At 41.6% G+C, this 24,366-nt stretch overlaps 1 protein-coding gene across 1 annotated transcript in view; it reads left to right on the forward strand.

Annotated features, from left to right (window-relative positions):
• The window catches only part of LOC124777304 (invertebrate-type lysozyme 2-like), a 72,293-nt gene that overhangs the window by 11,818 nt on the left and 36,109 nt on the right, over positions 1–24,366 (forward strand). The window contains exon 2 of the mRNA XM_047252658.1: positions 13,602–13,781. Within this exon, the coding sequence (XP_047108614.1) occupies positions 13,602–13,781 (180 nt within the window). The remainder of the gene's footprint in view (positions 1–13,601; positions 13,782–24,366) is intronic.

Genomic DNA, 24,366 nt, shown 5'->3' on the forward strand with positions numbered 1-24,366 from the left:
ATCGGGCTTGTTGGTTGTTGGTGTAAAGGGTCAATTGCAATGGGCGTAAGGGACGCCGTGAGCTCAGGCCCCTTTCTTTGAGCCGCCAGTTAATGGTTTTTGTGGTCACTGAAGCACCAGTTGCTCGACAAATCGATGATAATGATGAATCCGGGGCTCACTATTGCTCGGTCCTCATGTGCTGTTGCCTATCTAAGTCGGCCTCTTCCTTCATGACGCTGTGTTCGGCCATGGTTCACATCGTCGAATAGTGACATCCCTCCTGTTCAAATGTCAAGCGATTCGCCAATTGCTCCAACCAGCATCTTGGAGCCCAGCTACAATCCTCTCTCAAATGTTGACACCTGTGTACATGGTGGCAGCCAGTCAAGGAATATTTTAGGGAATTGGTTTAAAAAATTTATTTCAAAGGCCCAGTCAAATCTTTACAAGTGTTCTCCCCGAGTAACTTGCGCCGTGCCTACGTGACACAAGTCGCTTGTCTTCCAAAACCGAGGCAGTTCTGTCCAGTTAAAGCTGCAGACAAGAGACCCCTTGAGCCCTCTGCTCAAACCGCTAGCGAATTCACGCCATTGGTTTTAGACGTCTTTTCGGAAGGCAGAGCCTCTGGCTCTGCCTTTCACGACCGGCCGCCAACGTAAGTTAACATGAACCACTTCCCCTTCCGTTATCGTTTCAATTAATGTTCGACCTCCTAGACTGGTCTAAACCTGGTAACTTGCGACCCTTGGCGCGCCCCTTTTACACCGTACACTGAAATACATCCTCTTTATTGTACCTCATTTCCTGTTTTGTCATTTAACGGCAGCCCTGAATACCCACTCTCTAATCCTGACCGCTCGACGTCCTGTACACTGCCGCCACGAGGCATAGGCAACAACCGCCTCGCCCCTTTCCCAAACCATGTATACATTTACAATTGGTGCCAGAAGTGCCCGTATACTCTACAATTGGTGTCAGAAATGGGATATACGATATACATCTACATCTGCTTATGGTGTTCACGCGCATTTACTGTCCATCTGATTTCACCGACGGCAATTCGCAAAGATTTTATGTTCTGGTATCGACACGTCCCCCGTTTAGTATCCTTGTCAGCTACGTGGTGAAATTGTGGCGCAGCGTCATGCATTCATCCATCGGCTGCCAAAGTTTAGAATTTTGCATTTTCCGTCGATACCTGTCTGAATATCAATTTCTGACCAATTTGCATAGCTCCTTCGTCGTGTGTTTTTTCTTCTCAGGGTGTACAAGAGCTTTCCTCCAATTGTACACACCTCTCGTACATAAGACTCTTCATATAACACCAACGAGGAGAGGTGTTAAGCAGTCATATTTAGGAATCTTGTCTTCCAAGCGCTTTGTCTGTCCCAGCCTATCTACATTCCATGATTATGGCGTTGAGGAAATCTCGGAACAGCACTGCAGAATGTGTTGGCGTGCCATCATATTGAAATACTATTTCTTCTTCGGTGTGCAGAGGAACATCTCACACGGTCGGTGTAATGTGACTGCATGTATCCGGTGTCCTGTCTACAGTACTAGACCACCAAAGCTAACGACTGAAGGGCAAGCGACGATCGAATCTGTAAGGGAACTTGTAAACATAGGACACTTTGAGCCTACCACACAGAAAAACTAAGAAATGTAAATAACAGCGGGATAGGTAAACATCTGTGGCGGCTTTGTATCATTGTAACACGGCCAAGGCCCATTTCCACACATATATCTTCCTACGTAAAACTTCAACCAGAAAGTTACCTCTACATCCTCTGGAAGAGTAAATATACATTTTCTGACAAAAAAAGTAAATCATCCAAAAGGGAAGGAGAAAAATGAAATGAAACTTCACAGGTGAAGAGGGCAAGCGGTGTTATTTCAGTGATTACAAAGCCGATTAAAATTTTCAAAGACCATGGTAGTATGAGGCCACTTATCAGTATGACGTTGCGCCCTCTCTGGCTTGGTTGCATGCAGTGATTGGGTTCCGAAGCCTTTGTATCTTATCCTGAGCGCAGCTGGCCCACAACTGCTGTAAATGGTCTTTGATATACCGGATACTGGCACTGGGACGGAAGTGACGTCGAAAATTGTCCCACAGAAGTTCTATCTGGGATAGATCTGGGGATCTTCCTGGCTATGGGACTCGCTCAGTACGTAGCAGACAGTTCACAGAGATACGTTCCAAGTGTGGACGAGCATTGTCCTATTGAAAAATGGCACCACGATACCATAGCACATCCTGTATCACACGAGGAACCAGGATGTCGGTAACGTACTGTCGTGCAGTCAGCATTCCCTCAGCCACCACCAGCGCCGACCTGAAGTCATACCCGATGGCTCCCCACACCACGAAGCCAGGAGTAACACCTGTGTGCCTCTCCAAAACATTGGAAGAATGGGACGTCTCCGCAGGTTGCCGTCATATGCGCCGACGATGGTCATCCAGGATAGTGAGGAATTGCACAGTGAAGATTTGCTGAATGTAATGCGACGCTATTCATCGACAGTCCATGCTTCCCAGTCACGGCGTCACTCCACGCAGTCATTTGCGTTGTGGTGTTAACGGCAGCCTACGTTTGGTGCGGTAATTTCCTAGTCCGATTGTTGCTAGTTAGTGACCAACAGTGTGGGATGACACAGAACGTTGCAGTGATTCCACTACTTGTTTTCGGATGGTAGATGTGAAGGGACTACGATGTGCTTGGTACACACTACGGCGGCAGTCAGACGTGGTCACTGGAAATTGACACGAGTAGGGCTGCCCCCATGTTCCCATGCAGACCTACATCGAGCTTCCGTCACATCCGAAAGCTCCAGAAAATCCGGATAATGCCAAATTCGACCCCCTCCCCTCCTCCATCTAAATGAAACCTCCCACAATGAGACTCATGATGGGAGAATATTCGCGGGAGTTTCAGCTATCCAATTTGTGCAAAAAATTGAGTGAACAAAAAAGAATCCTCGTGCTGTGAGAAGACACTGCCCTGTTGATCTAGTTTCTTTGAATACATTTCCCTCTAAACAGCAAGTTACGCTTGTCTATTTGTCTATCCTAGGTCGTTATGGATGTCTTCGAACGCTACCTGCATCCCTCTAGAGCAGGAGTAATTAACCTTCTTTTACATATCGGCCAATTTTGTATTTCTGTTAGTAGCAAAATTTTCTAAGCACCCACCGATTCCACGGTAATGGCGATTTGTGAAGTGAGGAAGTAACTTTACTTCACAAAAGTTCTACGTTTACACAGAGCATCCAACGTACAGTCCTGACTTAGCTCCAATTGATTTCGAAGTTTCTTGTTAGGTGAAGAAGCATGCCTGTGTGAATAATACTTGTCGTCGGAGGACGAGGTTGTGAAGGCGATGCAAAAATGGATAGGCAACGAAGGCGCAAAGCTTCTTCCACGACGGACTTACGAAGCATGCGATTTGTGGTGGAAGGTGCGTCTAGTGCCACCATCTCTTCTCTTCTTCCATTCGGGAGTGGCTCGTGAGAAACCGATGAACCTCCATATTAGCTCAAATTTCTCTCATTTTCTCTTTGTGATCACTTCGCGAGACGTTTGTGGGAGTAAAGTAATATATTTCCCGACACTTCTCGTAATGTACTCTCACAATATCAACAGTAAAGCTGTTTGTGATGTGCAAAGCCTCTGTTTTAGAGTCTCTCTCCACAACGTTCTCGCTCTGACCAAACTATGCCGTGACGAAACACGCCGTTCATTGTTGGAGATTCTCTATTTCTTTCAATCCTACGTCGTAAGCGTCACAGACTGATCCGCAGTAGTCAAGAGTCGGTGGAAATATCGATTTGTGAACCATTTCCTACGTTCATGAATTTCATTCACTTACGATTCTTCCTCAGAATCAACCTGTGTATACTTTTCCGATACTAGCTTAATCTCACTTTTTGTGTTTTAATTGGTTCCGCATGATTATTGTTAGGTATTTTACTTTAGAAACTGTTTGTAGCAATTTTTTATCAAAAGTATAATCCAACAGCAGTTGAATTCTTCTCCTGTTTATCCGCAATACGTTTTATATAAAAAACAGTACCGACCCTGTCACATTTCCTTGCGATATTTATAAAGTTACGAGGGCTTGCTGAAAAGTAATGCCCCAGAAGTTTTTATCTGAAATCTCTTAAATCTCCCTAAGTAAACAAACTGTAGACTCGAAGAATAACTGTGTATAATGTTAATAACATTATACACAGTTATTTTTTAAGTTTACATATGTATTTCTCAACAAAATCATTCTGGCGACGAACACACTTCTTCCAACGAGAGATTAGTTTGTTGATACCGCCACATTTACATCTACATCAATATTGCACAGTCTACCTTATGGCGCGTGGCGGAACATACCCCGTATGAGTACTAGTTATTTCCGTTCCTGTTCCAGTCGCAAACAGAACAAAGGAAAAACGACGGTCTGTTTGCTTCCGTGTAAACCGTAGTTTCTCGTATCCTATCTTCATGGTCCTTACGCGCAATGTTCGTTGTAGGCAACAGAATCGTTCTGTAGTCAGTCTCAAATACCGGTTCTCTAAATTTTCTGAGTTGTGTTCCTCGAAAGAAAAACGTCGCTTTCCCTCGGGGATTCCCATTTTAATTCCCGAAGTGTGTCCGGAATACTTATGTGGTGTTCGAATCTACAAGTAACAAATCTCTAAATTTTCTGAGTTGTGTTCCTCGAAAGAAAAACGTCGCTTTCCCTCGGGGATTCCCATTTTAATTCCCGAAGTGTGTCCGGAATACTTATGTGTTGTTCGAATCTACAAGTAACAAATCTAGCAGCCCACCTCTGAATTGCTTCGATGTCTTCCTTTAATCCGACCTAATATGCATACCATAACACTCGAACAGTACTCAAGAATACAGGGGATAGGCAAAATAATGTGAACACCTGTACTTACTTGGGAAAGGTTTATTAATAAGGGGTTGGACCCCCATTTGCCCGTAATACAGCTGTGGCTCTTCTTGGAATACTGGCATATAATAATTGTATAGTGTCCACTTATGCCACTCTTCAATCATAACTTCTTCTAACTCCTGTAGTGACAAGGGGGACGGAAATCTGCTCCAGATTCTGCGCTTCAATACCGCCCACAATGGTTCGATGATGTTAAAGTTCGGAGCTGTGTTGTCCAGGAAAGACGCTGCAGTTCAGTTCCATGACCCTCATACCACGATTGTACTGCTCTGGTTGTGTGAATGTGTGCATTATCGTTCTGAAATATGGCATCATTGTTGGGGAACAACTTTTGAATCATGGGGTGCACCTAATCACCTAAAATGTTCTCATAATCGTTGGTTGTAAAACGACCTTTGAGAGAAATGATGGGACCAGCAGAATACCACTATATGGCTGCCCACACCATCACACTCCCACCTCTATGCTTAACCGTTGGAATAAGGCAGTCAGGATTGTAGGCTTCTTTTGGCGTTCTCCATACGGAAACCCGGCCCGATGTTGCAAATAACGTAAACGTTGACTTGTCGGACCATATGACGTGTTTCCACTGATCAGCCGACCAGGATTTGTACCCCCTTACACCATGTTTTAAGCTTCTTTGCGTTGGTTGTCGTCACTAATGGTTTCGGTATAGTAGCTTTATGGCGTTCTCGGGGACAGTGTCGATAGATACGGGGGTCTCTAAGACAGCTATTGAGCTCTGCACTCACCTTAGCCACCGTAGTTTTGTGTTTTGACACAATACGACGATCTCCGTCATAGAGTTTTGATTTTTCCCAGTATTACGTTTACACGATAATGTCTTTCCATGTTTTGTGTAGGCTGTCATGGCTGTTGAAACAACTGCTCTTGAAACATTCAATAAGTTGGCTGTCTTGGTTACTGATGCTGCAGGTAATTTGAAATTCTGTTAGGTCTTTCATTGCACGTCGACCTCGGCCTCTGCATGCAAATATGAAGTCTGCACTACCCGCAAACAGCCTACACTGATTCCTAGTGCGCACTGAACACACGCAGTCAAGCACGACACGTGCCTTTCGTGCGTTATTGGCCGTCAAACATAGCCATCCCATTACTATCACTGTTCACATTATTTTGCCTATCCCCTGTAGGTCTCCCTAACGTCCTACATGCGGTCTCCTTTACAGATGAACCACACTTTCCTACAATTCTCCCAATAAACCTAAGTCGACCACTCGTCTTTGCTACCACAGTCCTCACATACTCGTTGCATTTCATATCGCTTGGCAACATTACGCCCAGATATTTAAACGGCGTGATTGTGTCAAACAGAACACTAATGCTGTATCCGAACATTTCGGGTTTGTTTTTACTACTCATCCGCAGTAACTCACATTTTTCTACATTTAGAGCTAGCTGCCATCCACTACACCAACTAGCAATTTTCTGTAAGTCATTTTGTATCCTTCTACAATCACGCAACTCCGACACCTTACGGTACACCACAGCAACGTCAGCGAACAATCGCAGATTACTGCCCACCCTGTCCACCAACTCATTTACGTATCTAGAGAATAATAGCGATCCTATCACACTTCCCTGGAGCGCTCCTGGCAATACCCATGCCTGTGATGAGCACTAGTAGTCGAGGACAACACACTGGGTTCTATACCTTGAGAAGTCTTCGAGCCACTCACGTGCCTGTGGACCTAGTCTATATGCTCGTACCTGCCTGAACAGACTGCAATGGGTCGCCGTGTCCAATACTTTCCTGAAATCTAGGAATATGGAATCTGCCTCTTTCCTATCGTCAATAGTTCGCAGTAAATCATATGAGAAAAGCGCAAACTGAATTTCGCGCGAGCGATGCTTAACCATCCTGATTCTTGGGTATAAGCTTCTCGGTCTCAAGAAAATTTATTATATTCGAAATGATAATACGTCCAAGGATTCTGCACCAACCCTAAGTTAGGGATACTGATCTGTAATTTGGCGGGTCTGTTCTTTCACCCTTCGCTTTTTTCCAGTCGCTTGGTACTTTGCGCTGTATGGTGGAACCGAGATAAATACAAGCTAAGCAAGGGGCCCATACCTTAGAACACCCGTCGAAAATCCGAAGTGGGAATCCATTTGGACCTGGTGATTTATTTGTTTTCAACTACTTCACTCCTTTGTCAACGCCAGAGATGCTTATTATTACTATGTAGTCCATACGGGAAGTCAAACAACGGTACATGTGTTCGGTTCTCCTGTGTCAACGATTTCACGAATGCAAAATTTACAACTTCGGCTTTCGTTTCCCTGTCTTCAGCTGTCACACCGAACTAATCAACAAGCGACTGGATAGAAGCCTTAGGCCCAATGAGCTATTTTATACAGGATCAGAATTTTCTCGGGTTCTCTGCATAAGCGCCGACTATAGGTATGATCGGTCGCTCAAGCAAACCCCAAAATATGAATCGGTGTGCACAGCACGCCTCTTTGAAAACTGTAATATCGTATTATCTTCCCGTTACGTTACTGTTCTGTAAGTTTTCGTAGTACCCAACCTGCACTATAAAGGTTTGATTTTTGATCATAAATAAAATCGACTCACTCATCGCATTTGCAGACGGCTGGCTTTTGTAATACACCACCGTAAAAAGGTTATCTTAAAACAAACGGCTAATTCGTAGGAATTAAAATCCATGTTGACATGTAGGTGCAGTGACCGTTTTGTAAAGTCCGAATAATGAGGGAATGACTCTTATTAAGTCCATAAGTAAACTGAAGGTGGTAACCTTTAATTATTATTGTTGTACAAAATAACTAGAAATAGAGCCGGTTGGGTACGACACAGTGAGAACTTTTGTACTACGAAGTACGAATTTAATTAGCGGTTTCTTTTAAGATAACGTTTTGATACAACAACATACGTTACCAGTGAGCCGACATAACCTGCTGCAAATGTTCCCCATCTCTTCTAACTAAAACATTCAGTAAATGGGCAGTACTTATAACAACTTGGTGAAGTTCTTTGTGCTTTAATTGTCATCTCTGCAACAATTACGAAAGGCAACAGACAGCGTTTTCTCTTGTGAAATCAATTTGAATATGGTGTAACTTCTATTAAATTTGAATTTCCAAACTTCAGAAATTGAACGCACAACGAAGTAGTCAGAACGTGTAGACCGCTAGACGTTAGTTTGTGATCTGTTTGACCTGTGTTACGTCCGCTTGGCATTATATTATGTCTTCATATCTTGTTAAAAAGGATACGTATGTAGCGAAATACAAAGCGACTTTGACTGATAATCGTGATGGTGATATCGAATCAACAACTTGTATTTTTGATAATTCCGCGAAAAATGATACCGGTACTGAAAGTGGCAGACGCAGAGGCAGGACTTTCCAAAAACATTGGGTAAAAACGTATTTCATATATTGTCAGATGGTACGAATTATTCTATGAAAAAAGAAGTAGATTTTCTGTCATCAGCTAGTGATTCCACAGCTAAACAAATGCAGGACGCTACTGTTTGTTTAAGAAAAAATTTTGCTTCAAAATTGTTCTTGGTTTGCCAAGGATTGTACCCGAACTGAAACTATGGCTTAATTAGATTAGTTAGAAGTGCATGTCTAATGACATTAATTAATGGAATTATAACCTTGATAACTATGTCTCCTCAGATAAATTTCATTCAACAAGCGAAAGAAAACGAGTTATTTGCATTAACGTTGGACGAGACATCCGATATATCAATTAGGGAGCTGTTGTCTGTTTTGTTTTCGTAATGTAGACCAGAATTTTGATGTTCATGAGTTGTTTTGTGTTTTCTATGAGCTCCCATTAACTGATTCAGATACCCTGTTTAAATCTGTGAAGGATATATTATTACGATATTCTGTTTCTGTGAACAATTGTCGTGGGCAGTGCTGTGACGGCGTAACAAACGTCAGCGTTTCTCTAAAAGGGTTCAGCCGCGGATAAAAAATTGAACCGAGGGCTGTTTACATTCATTGCTTGGCTCATTTCTTAAATTTTGTTATTCAAGACTGAACAAAAATTCCTGTATCAAGAGATATTCTGTCAGTTCTCAACGATTTGATTTCATTTATTCGTAGTTCACACAAGAGGCTAGGAAAATTCTGATATCTTCAAGAGTTGCTTTCAGATTCTCATGAATTTGAAGCAGGTCAGGTTTTAAGATCGTTCTGTCCAACAAGATGGTGCGTACGTGTTGTGTCTCTGTTGTACATAGATAATAATTATGAAGTTCTTTTGCAGTTTCTTAATGATACGCAAGATGAAAGAATGATGCTTGTGCAAAAGCCGAAGGATTTCTAAAATGTCTCCAAAAATTTAAAACTTTGTTTTATATCAAGAGGCTAAGTTTTGTATTCTAAAGAATAGATGAACTTAACACAGTACTTCAAAAAGTGTCAATGAACTTCCTCCTTGCTTGCAGTTCTGTAGATTTTTTTTTTCTTCAATAAAAGGAGTCAGAAAGACAGACACGTTTTCATCACTTTGGGAACATGCTAAAGAAAAGTGTGTTACATTGCAATTAAGTCTCCCCACGCCCTGGAAATGAATCCATAGACATCCCAGTCTATACTTAGACGGGAAAGTGCCCTCCAACTAATAACGCGTGAGCTGGGCATCTAAGCCCTTCTGACATAGACATTTTTTGAATGGCTCTAGAACTGTCACAGCAAAATCGGTTGACCGGTAAAAACATCCAACGATTAACTTGATTTCACCTAGGCCTGTTATACGCGACCAGGTTACTTCGCAGTCTCACGCAACTTCGACCTCAATAGAGACAATACTTTTGCCAACTGCAATGAACACCCCCCCCCCCCCCCTCCTATGACCTCTAATCTGTCATTGCGATACATTTGTGACTCACTAAATATCTCAGAGCTTTCCATTTTGGCGCTCAGCCGGCTCTCGGCCCCGAGAATAATTTGAGCGCGATAACTTTCCTGGAGGGCACAAAATTCAGGAACTTTGTTACTTCGACAGTTACTGATAAAATTTTGATGTCGAAACGTCTTTGCTCTGAATGCGATCTGACTTCCCTTGCCGTGAATCGACTGGCGAGTGTTCATCAGATTACCTGTAACTACCGCCTCACCTAAAAAACCCTCCTGTGCATTCTGCAAGAACTGTGCTATCCAAGTAGCTGCTTTCTTTGTTTAGTGTACCCCTGATCTGTCACGGGGAGCCCTATAAAACCCAACCGATATCTCACGTCTAGAAATCTGCAGCCAAGACCGTCACAGAGTCGACGAATCCTTTAGTTGATACTAGTGTTGCGAGACGTCCGTCTTTTTGGGACGTCCAGTATTTCCGGCATAATTTTAAAAATGTCCCTCTGAAACAGGCTCTATCACTTATTTCAACATTGTTCCGTTATTATTGCCAAATCTTTTGCGCTGCAGCTGTCAAGTACCTATTATCAACGCACTTACCGCAAGAAGATAAGACTAGCTCGGCTATCAGTCTATGACAGTTCCGGGCGGGGCCGATATTCACCGCTGCCCACGCTTCGCACAGCGCCACATGTCTCTGTTTGCCTATGTCTGTTTCACATTCTCCTATTTGTTCGTCCTTCTTACTTCCTCTCTACAATTTCGCAGTAACAGTTTCGTTCGTTTGCTAACTCGTTTAAATGCCATGTCAACACGTGTATTGGAACGATTTTTTAATTCCATTGTATTTTAAGACTTCGTTTTGTTTTGCGAGAACTGCTGACTGTTGAACGTGTAACGTTTGTGATTTATTTCTAAAACCATAAACAAAATAAGTAATGTAAGTGACAACGGCCCAGATAATTGATCTAGAAATGGTGGAATACTTTCTGAGAATGCCAGGTCTGCTAAGTACATCCGAACTGAGACTAACAAGGAATCTTTTGAGTGCGAGGTCGCAAGTTCAGTCTTTAGTAAGGTTCATTTGAAAGTGTTGTGTTAATAATTATGACAGAAGAAATATTAACTGGTATTTATTCAACATGTTCAGACAGAAAATGAGGATCCGGGAGATGCAGAGGTCAACCTTTTATGGGAAGTATGCATTACACTTCACAAAATGGACATCGCAGACATTCAAGAAATGATCAGAACAAACCATTAGCTTACACCATGAGCCTGAATGAAACATTGCGCGCCCCAGTGATCACAAAGTTCGCACCATCACGATTGGGGGCTAACTCCCAACGTTCAGCTAGATGTCCACTCGTAAAAAAATGCTTGCATCTAAAATCATATTGGTGTAACGGGGTGATGAGAACTGACAGAATGTGATGGCTTGCAACAGAATGCGAAAGTGTCTGTCGTGGAGCTTATCGTGAAATTGGCTGTCCTTTAATGCGTAGCTGCAGAAAGCGCGATAATATATTTTATAGGCAAGGAAATAAACAAACATCCAGCGGCTGAATTTGTTAAGTGGTTCCAGGTGATGTGAATTGCAATGTAACACACTTTTCAAGAGGGATAGCTTGCTCTGAAGGAGAACGATTTTTATACGCAGACCAGGAATCAAACAAACGCAAGTTATTTTGACCAGCTATTGACCAAAGTCAGCGTTCATACTATAGTTTTAGTTCTCTTACGCGCATTTTCCCACTCCTGCTTGCTTTGACTTAAATATTTCCCACTGCCCTCGCAAGTTCACGAACACGAGAAAGATCGTATGGGGCAGAGCGCCTCCAACTTCTCTCAGCATAATAAAGAACTTTCCAGCCAATTTACCATCCAGGTTAATAGCCGGCGAAATTGTATAAGAATGCGTTAAGGCATTGATGTTAGGTGGTCTTGATACAACTCTCTTGGTACCTCTAATTTCCATGGTTCTTTTCATTTGCATTTGTTCTTCAAATCCCGATTGGTGGGAATTGAAAATAAATTTCTTTTTGAACGATGGGATAAGTTTGTTTCTCTCATTTACGAGCTGATTCCGTAGTTTTCAGTTCTTCGTCATGTTAACGCCTTGTTTGAAATTTCTTTATCTTACGTCTTCCACTTCTGTAACACTGTGTGAAGTTGTGCAAGCATCCACTGATTGCCTTGAAATCACTGTAATCTAGGTTGCACGCAGTTTGATGTGATTTAATAGGTTACTATCATGCTCATCCTGTAAACGGTATCGAGCATCCTTGAAACGAGCAAACGCCAGTATTTGTAACTAGTGCGTCTTGTCATCCCGTGAATATCTGTAGCTCTTCTTATCCACTAGACGGTCTTATTTCTGCGGACTTATTCGAAATCTGTTCATAACTCTTTTTTTATTATGCTGCTCCTTGGATAACGATTGTCTCTTACTGCGTTTCGCTGGAGACGAGATTTGTGGCTCCTTGTCCGACAAGGATGGTAAACTGCATAGCTCTACTCACTTTTCAGTATCGCTTATACTTGTTAAGTAGTTATGTCATCACTGTACTCCTCAAGTACGTCGTCTGCACAGTCGAGTGTAACGACACCACACATTCCAATGACTCATCTTGCAGAAACGCTCATATTTCATCTGCCACTTGTTTCTCACCCTGCGAAATTCCTTGAGTTACTTTCTAACGAACTTCGGTAACAACTGTTGCAGATATAATGCAGTGCTTGCTTTGTTTATCGTTGCCATTGCTCTGCTTTGTATCAAAGCTATTAGCACTGTTGTGAGTTACTCGCCGACTAAGCAGTTTAACTACATTCTGTAGCCTCATGCTGTGCTCTCAGTGGTATACCTCCAGTCCTGTCCCCTGATGGATTTAGCAAAAAATAGTGTGCTTGCATGGCAGAAAGTACGTGGGGCGTCGAATGCCCAACATCAATGGCCTTTTGCGACCTTGCACTGAAGGTCTTCCATCTGAGTGGTGTGGTTGGACCCTAGTGAAATACATTCTTTGAATAACGTTTTTTTCACAGGAACGAAGCCAAATACAACTTCTGAGAATAATTTCTACACAATTTGAGGACAGCAAACAGCAGGGGAGATTCACAACTATATAGTCCCACGAGCCTGGGAGGTCGTAGGCAGTCAACTGGAGAGCAGTAAGGTGTCACATCGACACGATCCAAAGAGGCGATGAGATCGTGGGCAGTCTCAATGAATATTACGAAGCGGTGCTCTAGGAGCAGCTGCTGAAACCATACCGTCGGACGTGGCTCAGAACGAGCGCGATACCTTGGCGTGCAGCAGCAGCGGTAGGCCGAGTCTGTTGACTTGAGGCGGCTGTTGGTTACTCCGAGCTCGCGGCGTAACTGGCCCTCCTTAGACGGAGCTCCGACCCGAGTACACGCCTGAATAACGATGCATGCATGGTATCACGTGAGCACGTGACCGCGCAGGCTGTGTGCTGCGACTTGCACGTCACGTAGTGGGGAGACTGGCGCCTCTTACATTTACAACCTCCTAGGTGAGCAAGGGGCCATACGTGGCCCGCGGAACATACACCGAAGTATGGTGGCCGAAACATGCAAGGGGCAGTCCGGCAGAAACCACAAGGGTAACAAATACTCTGGTTCTCGAAGTACAGGGCCATCCAATAGTTTCTACTTTTAGTGAAATGACGAAACGATTTAGAATTGTACATCATGGTACTAGTTCTTCGAGAGTAGGACCTGTATGACAACAGCCTGTGGATTTTTACCGTTTGTTGCACAGTGCCTGGTTTTCTGTTGAAGGTGAGAAGCCGCTGGTGAGCCCTGAGTGCCTTCAGTGCATATGCTTGGCCCAAGGCTGCGATATGGAAAAGGTGTGCACGGAAGCAGCGATAAGTTGCGGCCCCTTCCAGATCTCGAGGCCCTTCTGGCTGGACGGACACCAGCCTGTCATCCCGGGTGATCTACATACAGATTTGTGGGGTACGTATTACTTATTTTCTCTGGAATGGCCCAACATAGAACGGAAAAAAGGATAGGAGACGTAGAAGGGCGAACCCAGACTGAGCACATATTTTTCTCTAAGAAATTACACATTTACCTCAAAATACGCCAACAATCAGAACATGATATACAATAATGAACAGCAAGTTTCTCTTACATAGGCAGTATTTAAGACAAGAGAAATATCAATGTACACAACAAGCTTCAACTACACAAGCAAATTTAAAACGGAGAAACAGTAATTGAAATGAAACTTCCTGGCAGATTAAAACTGTGTGCCCGATCGAGACTCGAACTCGGGACCTTTGCCTTTCGCGGGCAAGTGCTCCACCATCTGAGCTACCGAAGCACGACTCACGCCCGGTCCTCACAACTTTACTTCTGCCAGTATCTCGTCTCCTACCTTTCCAAACTTTACAGAAGCTCTCCTGCGAACCTCGGGCACACAGTTTTAATCTGCCAGGAAGTTTCATATCAGCGCACACTCCGCTGCAGAGTGAAAATCTCATCCTGGAAACATCCCCCAGGCTGTGGCTGATCCATGTCTCCGCAGTATCCTTTCTTTCAGGAGTGCTAGTTTTGCAAGGTTCGCAGGAGAGCTTCTGTAAAGTTTGGAAGGTAGGAGACGAGATGCTGGCAGAAGTAAAGTTGTGAGGACCGGACGTGAGTCGTGCTTCGGTAGCTCAGATGGATTGACGAGCTGCGTTAGCGTAATTGTTAAAATGTTTTTTGGAGCGCATTCCATAATCCGCCCCGCAGCTGGATTATCGATTACATGAGAAGATAACCATAGCACCTCTTCCCAGTTCCTTTTTTTTATGAGATTGAAAAAACAACAGAAACAACACAGCAACGAGAAAGTCATCGAAAAATTCGCAGCGGGCTATAGTATGGAGCATCCTTTGTGGTAACGGGACGACTTCCTATTATTCTGTTTATGTAGCCGAAGAGGAACGGCCTTCCTTTTATCCATTTGTATAAAAATAAAATAAAATAAAAATAAAAAAAGCAGGAAAACAAACCTTCCAAAATCCTTTTTCCTTTTTTTCATTTTTGTTAAAAAAAGTGGCTAGGATAGCTGGCTATTAAAAAAATGCCCGTTTGTGTTACGTACGCATTTTGTTATTTTAATTAGTGCAGAAAAAAAAGATGGTAGAGCACTTGCCCGCGAAAGGCAAAGGTCTCGATTTCGAGTCTCGGTCGGGCACACAGTTTTAATCCACCCGGAAGTTTCATATCAGCGCACACTCCGCTGCAGAGTGAAAATCTCATTCTGGAAGTAAGTGAAATAACTGAAATTATCACAACATGGTTTTTTGTTGCTAGGTGGGGTCGCGTCTGAGATATGAAGGTCAACTTTGTTTTTTTTTTTAAACGGGTTGCTATAATTTGGTAATCATTTTCTGATAGCGGCTATCGAGACGAAACCTATGATTTTTAACAGTAAGGTCTTTGAAGGTCGGCGAAGGTCACGAAGGTGGCATGAACGTCCATTTGCACAAGGTGTTCGAAGTGATGACCATTGGCGTCAGTGCAGTGCTGCAAACTTCTTATCATGGATTGAGTGGTATTCCTTATCACATCGGCACTTATCGAAGCACATGATCTGACAGTTCTCTCTCGCAAATCTTCAGTTGCAGTTGGAACGTCTTCATGAACAATGTCTTCTACGAATTCGCACAAGAAAAAATCCAGAGGCGTCAAGTCTGGCGAACGAGCCGGCCACTAGACATCTCCTCCGCGTCCAATCCAACGATTAGGAAAATGCCTCTGCAACACATTCCTAGCCACGAGAGAAAAATGTACTGGACACCAGTCGTGTTGATACAACATTCTGTTCCATGTTCAAATGGTTCAATTGGCTCTGAGCACTATGGGACTTAACATCTATGGTCATCAGTCCCCTAGAACTTAGAACTACTTAAACCTAACTAACCTAAGGACAGCACACAACACCCAGCCATCACGAGGCAGAGAAAATCCCTGACCCCGCCGGGAATCGAACCCGGGAACCCGGGCGTGGGAAGCGAGAACGCTACCGCACGACCACGAGATGCGGGCTGTTCCATGTTCCTAAAGGTATTTCTTCCAATAACAGGCCTAATGTTCCTTGCAGGAATGTGGTGTACTTCCTACCATAAAGATTTCCTTCGATGAAATAGTGGCCTTTAATTCTGTCCTCCAGAATCCCATATCACACATTCATTGACCACGGTTCTTTGTGTGCAACTTGCCGCAGCCAACATGGATTTTCAGTTGCCCAATAATGCATGTTATGCAAATTAACATTTCCATCGTTCGTGAATGTAGACTCGTCAGTAAATAAAATGAAATTAATAAATGTGTCATCCCTCTGAATCTGAAGTTGAGCCCATCGGCAGAATTCAATGCGACGCATACAATTCATACCAGTTAATTCTTGGTGGAGACTGATAGGTAAGGATGATATTTATGGCGGTGCAGAACGCGAACAACACTACTCTGGCTCATGCCAGATTCCCTTGCAATTTGACACCAACTAACACAAGGATCTTGAACCACAGTGGCAGGATTATCAATTTCCGTTTCCTCGTTGATAACTTTCCTTTGTTGGATATGTTTCCGATGCGTTAAAGATCCAGTTGTTCTAAATTTATGATACACATATTTAAATGTACGACGTGTAGGATGAGTAAGTTGATATCTTTCAGCGAATAAGTTTCTAGCTCTCATTGAATTTCGTTGACATTCTCCATAAATGAGAAGCATATCGACTTGTTTTTCGAAGGAATACATCACTCACATTCGGTTGATTCGACGATACTAGTCTTACCGTTCCCATTAGTGTCGTATTGCGAAACAGTCGAATGGTGTTTACTTGTCAATGGCACGTTAGACGGATACGCCATATTCGGCGAATATTTACTATTTGCACGATATACGAGAGAGAGTTGTCAGAGCATGTGCTTCGGTAAGTGCCGAAGTGATACGGAATACCACTCAGTCCATGATAAGAAGATTGCAGCATTGCACTGATACCAATGGTCATCACTTCGAACACCTCGTATAAATGGACGTTCATGCCACGTTTTTGACCTTCGTTGACCTTCAAAGACCTTGCTGTTACACATCATTGGATTCGACTCGATAGCCGCTATCAGAAAATAAGTACCAAACTATAGCGTCCCATTTAAAAGAAAACAAAGTTGACCTTCATATCTCTCAAGCGACTCTACCTAGCTACAAGAAACCAACGTCATATAATGCCCCCCGTTGTCACATGCAACATTTGTCCCACAAACTTTTTGGCTACTATCATACTTCCGGAGTTATTCTAGGTGGCAATAGTTAGTGACTCACTCTGTATATAAAATGGGAGTTCTGGTACACTTATGTATTTTCCTTTACTTTTTTCGAAAATGCACGTGTAACTACTATATTTCATACTAGCTACCAAATATTTTAAAAGACTTAATTGATCTTTAAAACTTAACCTGAACAATGTTTTCAAAATTTTTTAAAAAAATGTGCATTAAAATATGTGCAAAATCATTGAATTGATGTATATTTTTCAAAAACCATCAAAAATCTGCCTGAACAAAATATTTACAACTAACGAATTTAAAAATGTATTGTAACTACATATTTCTAAAAAAATCTTCAAGTAGATGAACCTGTATAAAATAGCTGGGAAGAAAAAGTACGTCTAAAATCTATCAGTTTCTCAATATTGCACTTGTTTTCTACAATGAGACAAATATAAGTTACTCTTAAATTAGCTATCATGTTAACATATTGAAGTTCATATTTTGATTTTTCACTTTTTTTCTTTCAATCCTTCGTGTGGAAATGAAATATTTTCTTCTGTATCAATCGTCTTGATAGCACCTTTACTCAAAAATTGTAAATGTTTGTTTCACACTGAAATATTATATCCATAATCCAAAATATGATTTGCTTTCTTAAGGTAAATTTGTACTGCCAACATTGAAGTTGGTAGCTTCATACTATTTTTTAAGTCATGTTCATTTGTTTTACAAACTCATATGTTATTTAACTTAGTGGACAGTTCCTTGTTCTTACTGGGCGTTCTTTATAGAGGACTTATTTTTTAGTTTTACATTCACTTTTATTTTTCTCAACATACAAAATGCAGAATAATTTCATTCATTTATTTACTTACAATTTTTCAGTAAATATCCTACATTGTGAATTATAAGAGAAGTTTTGTTTCTCATACATAATTATTTAAAATAATGTATTAGATATCTTATTACTGAAAAGAACACATAGTTTAATAGTCATTTTGTGGGTTGCTAAAACACTCTTCCTATCAGTTATAAATATAAATACTATAATTAGTGATAAAATGCACATGAACATGGCTTGTCAATTCTCTGATGCATTTAAAATCCTGAAACAAGTCGTAACAGATACTTCTAATATGTTTGTTGTTTACCAATAGCACTCAATAGAGATAAATTAACAACTGGTAGAGTATCTTTTCAAGACAATATTGGATTGATGGATGACATGCATGACCTGTACATAAAAGTTGGTGCTTGTGGTTTGCTGGGATGTTTCCTTTGAAATGTCATGACTGACTTCCTTCCCCATCCTTTTGTAATCCCATGAGACTGATGACCTTGCTGTTTGGTCTCTCCCAAAACAACCCAACCCAATCCAACCCTTGTGGGTTATCAAATTATATAAGTACATTACTCAATTCAGATTCAGTGTGTTCTGACAAAATTCCCAGCAGAATTAAGTGTAGTAAACGTGATAAAACAAAATTTTGATAAAAGAATTTATTGACTAGTACAGCCCAAAAGTAAGCAGACTCAAATAGACATCCAATAATTAATTGCATAAACAGAAGAAACGAGAAGAATTTGTCAAAATGCATACACAAATAAGAACTGAATTTGTTTGGATGAATGTTAGATATTTAATCGATAAATTTATGGTTATTGATGGAGAATGAAGAGATATAAATAAAAATAACCTGAATGAAAAGGTGAGAATAACTAAAATTTTAACAATCAGTTTCAGTGAATTCATTATCAGTAATCTTAACAGTGATCCATATTTGATTACATTCTTAAATAAGTTACCATACATACTTTGGAAATCAAAGAAATGTGACAAATAATTATTTAATTACATGGTCAATAAACTTGATTTTGAATGCTTATTTCTGGTTATAATTACTGTGGCCTCAGAACTAAATTAGAAGAAAAATTATGCTAAGAAAGTAAATGATATAATATTTCACAGAGTCATCATAAAGATATGGAACATAATCATAAAGCAGATAACAAGTTATAAGTTAAAACAGCAGGAAGACTGTACAGCACATATGTTTCAGATGGAAAAAAATAGTAGTTACAGCTGTAAGAAGAATTATGGAGAAAGGATATTAGGAATGGTTATTGAAGTGGAGGATAAATGTTTGGATGGCTGATTCTAACTATATTTTGCATCTTTTATAAATTAATACATTTACAAGGGGAGGCCGCCAATTGTGAAATTCAGATTCGATTCATACTGCGCATAATAAAAGCTCATGGCCAGAGGTATAGTGTGGCAAAGCACCAAGATGCACTTCTCAGCCGTTGTCGAGAAAATCGACAGTTAAAAGAAACCGTTGCGGTGACACTCTCTACGATTACTAATTTTCTACACCGTCGTGGTGCAGCGGTAAGCGGTCGGATTCGTAATCCGAAGGTCGCCGGATCGATTCTCGCTCCATGCTACCTTTTTTTTAGTATTTGTTTTTGTAATTATATATATATATATATATATATATATATTTTAATTCCCAGCAATCAGTTGCAACAATTATGTATATAATAAGTTGTTGAAAGTCGTTTGTCGTGGAAAAACTGGCGACTTCGAACATCATTATGTTTTCTGCAAACAAAGTTGTATTTCACAAATGTTATTAATTATCTTCATAATGTTAACCACGTATAGTTAACGGAAGACGTAGAAACGATATTCCGAAACGAATACGTACAGCGTAAGTCAAACGTTCGAATTAGAATAGAGACCCCACGAACACAAACTTGCTGTGGCAGGTATGAAATATAAACTCCTTTACTCGGTCGTTACACTTGAAGGACAGATGTTGAATGGGCCGAAACGAGCCGCCGCATAACAGCGTAGTTGCCTGCTAACTTCGAAAGAAGGTAAATGCGGTCCCTAGCGCAACTTATAACATCGTCGAAAATCAGTGCGGACGGGAGAGCTTTCGTACAGCCTGTTAAACAAACGGAAAAATGGAGGCGGTACAATTGGAGAGCGATCCGCCTTCACCAACATACATAAGCAATTCATTAATAGTTTATATATATATATATTTGAATTACAAAAAACTAATAATAAAAAAAATTGCAAAGCGCGAGATTCGAACCAGCGACCTTCGAATTACGAACCCGAGCGCTTACTTTTTTTTTTTTTAGTCATAACATTCCACAGTAGTACATATTTTTCAACTGACATTTAAAAGTAATAAAACAAAGGTTCCTTGGCATTTTAGAAAAAAAAAAATTCAAGCCTAAGCCAGATAGTGATGTTCGTCACTTGATCGTATTTGTTTTTCAAAGATCAAATTGTCTCTCGTTTCTTCATGTTCTGAATCGCATCATCGAAAATGGAGTTCACATGACTGTTCTTCTGAGGAAGTTGGCGTATGTATCATAATAATTATTCATGCGTAGTAGCTTGTGATGCTGGTCGGAAATGTACGTCCATAAATCTCCTTCGCTCCTTTCTTTACTGGACAGCAGGTAAAATACCGCGTGTCCCTTCAACCAGTTGACGGCATTTTTCTTCCAGGTGGGGTATAGCTCCTCTTCCGGATATAAAAGGCATGCTGGCGTTATCAAATACGGCGGTTTTCTCTGCATAGTTGCTAATTTTTTTCTGATTGACAACCATATATTATTCGCATTTCCACAGACAAATTGATGTTCATCTGTATCAATCAGGTTGCAAGTGGTACACAAAGGGGAATCAGCCAGGTGAATGGAATGTAGTCTGGAGTTCGTTGGAAATTTCCTATTCACAAAGTAGTACCACAATGACCGCACTTTTGTTGGTAAATACGGGTGGTGTATGTTCCTCCAGATATCATGCCAAGAGTGACCGACGTATTTTTGTTCTATGATGTTCTTGGTCTGAAAGTTCATTAAGTTTTGGTATATTTTCTTGACTTTGATGACATCTTTCTCGGGCGTTCCTAGTCCAATGTAGCTATATTCCACGAAGAAATGTTTTAGGTGGTAAAGTTCATTTGGGATGTGGTGAACGTCTATTGGGACGTCCTGGCTGGCCGGCGCTATTTCGTTTAACAAGAATGCGGTGACACTGTCGACTGACCGCTTCCACAGTTTATATGTTTTACAGACGTACAATGCTTGTGCTTTATTGTACACGTCTGTGAGATTCAATCCACCATTCCCAGTCGGTAGAGTCAATGTTTGGTACTTGACTTTGAAGATGTGGTCGCGGCTGACGAAATGGCCAAAAGCAGCCAAAATCCTGTTCGCCACTTCCCTCGGCATTGGCAGGGCTTGAGCCACGTAATTTAATTTAGAGGACAAATAGATGTTGACGAGAGCCACTCTTTGTATCTCATCAAGAGTACGGAGATTGTGCTGACGTATACAGGCACGGATGGTGTTGAGGATTCTTCTGTAATTAACTGCGATGGTCTGCCGAATATTCCTTGTGTACTCCACTCCAAGACATGTCATGGTGACAACTTCCTTTATTGGCCCATGAATGGGAACTCCTAATCCGCTTCCAATATTCATTATGCCAGACTTATTTCTGTTCAGTTTCGCACCAGATACTTGTTCATAACTGTTTGTTATGTCGAGTGCTTTCTCTATCTCGTCGTTGTCTTTGACAATAAATGCAACGTCATCGGCATATGCTCTGCAGACAATCCTACGGCCGCGTGTAGTGAATCCTTGTAGGTTGTGGCTCACGCGAAAAAGCAATGGCTCGATTGATATTGCAAAGAGTGACATAGACATCGGGCACCCTTGTCGCACCGAACGTTTCATTACAATGGGTCTACTGGGCTGACCGTTTACCATAACTATCGATGTTGACTTCTGCAGAAGATTTGTAATAATGTTGATAAAACCTTGCGGGAAGTTCATGGCACGCACGGTGTGAAAAAGATAAGCATGTTCGACTCTATCGAATTCTTTCTCAAAGTCCAATGATACGATGACGCATTTTATTTTACAGACTGCGGCAATGGAAATAATATCTCTGTAGTCGCACAGCTCGATTGATATGATCCAGTGACTATGTTCAATACTGATTTTAATCTTTCGTTTATGATGTGGGCAAATATTTTATAGTCCGAATTTAGGAGAGTGATAGGCCTAAAATTTGTTACAGATTTTCCTGCAGGATGTTTCGGGATTAGAACAATGGTTCCTTCTAGGAAGTCGCGTGGGACGCCATTCTACATCTACATCTACATCTATACTCCGCGAGCCACCTTACGGTGTGTGGCGGAGGGTACTTATTGTATCACTATCTGATCCCCCCTTCCCTGTTCCATTCACGAATTGTGCGTGGGAAGAACGACTGCTTGTAAGTCTCCGTATTTGCTCTAATTTCTCGGATCTTTTCGTTGTGATCATTACGCGAGATATATGTGGGCGGTAGTAATATGTTGCCCATCTCTTCCCGGAATGTGCTCTCTCGTAATTTCGATAATAAACCTCTCCGTATTGCGTAACGCCTTTCTTGAAGTGTCCGCCACTGGAGCTTGTTCAGCATCTCCGTAACGCTCTCGCGCTGACTAAATGTCCCCATGACGAATCGCGCTGCTTTTCGCTGGATCATGTCTATCTCTTCTATTAATCCAACCTGGTAAGGGTCCCATACTGATGAGCAATACTCAAGAATCGGACGAACAAGCGTTTTGTAAGCTACTTCTTTCGTCGATGAGTCACATTTTCTTAGAATTCTTCCTATGAATCTCAACCTGGCGCCTGCTTTTCCCACTATTTGTTTTATGTGATCATTCCACTTCAGATCGCTCCGGATAGTAACTCCTAAGTATTTTACGGTCGTTACCGCTTCCAATGATTTACCACCTATGGCATAATCGTACTGGAATGGATTTCTGCCCCTATGTATGCGCATTATATTACATTTATCTACGTTTAGGGAAAGCTGCCAGCTGTCGCACCATGCATTAATCCTCTGCAGGTCCTCCTGGAGTACGTACGAGTCTTCTGATGTTGCTACTTTCTTGTAGACAACCGTGTCATCTGCAAATAGCCTCACGGAGCTACCGATGTTGTCAACTAAGTCATTTATGTATATTGTAAACAATAAAGGTCTTATCACGCTTCCCTGCGGTACTCCCGAAATTACCTCTACATCTGCAGATTTTGAACCGTTAAGAATGACATGCTGTGTTCTTTCTTCTAGGAAATCCTGAATCCAATCACAAACCTGGTCCGATATTCCGTAAGCTCGTATTTTTTTCACTAAACGTAAGTGCGGAACCGTATCAAATGCCTTCCTGAAGTCCAGGAATACGGCATCAATCTGCTCGCCAGTGTCTACGGCACTGTGAATTTCTTGGGCAAATAGGGCGAGCTGAGTTTCACATGATCTCTGTTTGCGGAATCCATGTTGGTTATGATGAAGGAGATTTGTATTATCTAAGAACGTCATAATACGAGAACACAAAACATGTTCCATTATTCTACAACAGATTGACGTAAGCGAAATAGGCCTATAGTTATTCGCATCTGATTTATGACCCTTCTTGAAAATGGGAACGACCTGCGCTTTCTTCCAGTCGCTAGGTACTTTACGTTCTTCCAGCGATCTACGATAAATTGCTGATAGAAAGGGGGCAAGTTCTTTAGCATAATCACTGTAGAATCTTAAGGGTATCTCGTCTGGTCCGGATGCTTTTCCGCTACTAAGTGATAGCAGTTGTTTTTCAATTCCGATATCGTTTATTTCAATATTTTCCATTTTGGCGTCCGTGCGACGGCTGAAGTCAGGGACCGTGTTACGATTTTCCGCAGTGAAACAGTTTCGGAACACTGAATTCAGTATTTCTGCCTTTCTTCGGTCGTCCTCTGTTTCGGTGCCATCATGGTCAACGAGTGACTAAATAGGGGATTTAGATCCGCTTACCGATTTTACATATGACCAAAACTTTTTAGGGTTCTTGTTTAGATTGTTTGCCAATGTTTTATGTTCGAATTCGTTGAATGCTTCTCTCATTGCTCTCTTTACGCTCTTTTTCGCTTCGTTCAGCTTTTCCTTATCAGCTATGATTCGACTACTCTTAAACCTATGATGAAGCTTTCTTTGTTTCCGTAGTACCTTTCGTACATGATTGTTATACCACGGTGGATCTTTCCCCTCGCTTTGGCGGGATTCATTAATTCGTTACAGATACACGCTAATTTGGGAATCAACTGCCTTCTGAACATTTGATAGAACTCGGCCGGTATTCCGTCAGGCCCAGGAGACTTATTTTTCGGGCTTGGTGTTATAGCGTCTGCGACTTCTTCTTCTGTAATTT

Source organism: Schistocerca piceifrons, chromosome 2 (genome assembly GCF_021461385.2).
Source record: "Schistocerca piceifrons isolate TAMUIC-IGC-003096 chromosome 2, iqSchPice1.1, whole genome shotgun sequence".
Classification (NCBI taxonomy): domain Eukaryota; kingdom Metazoa; phylum Arthropoda; class Insecta; order Orthoptera; family Acrididae; genus Schistocerca; species Schistocerca piceifrons.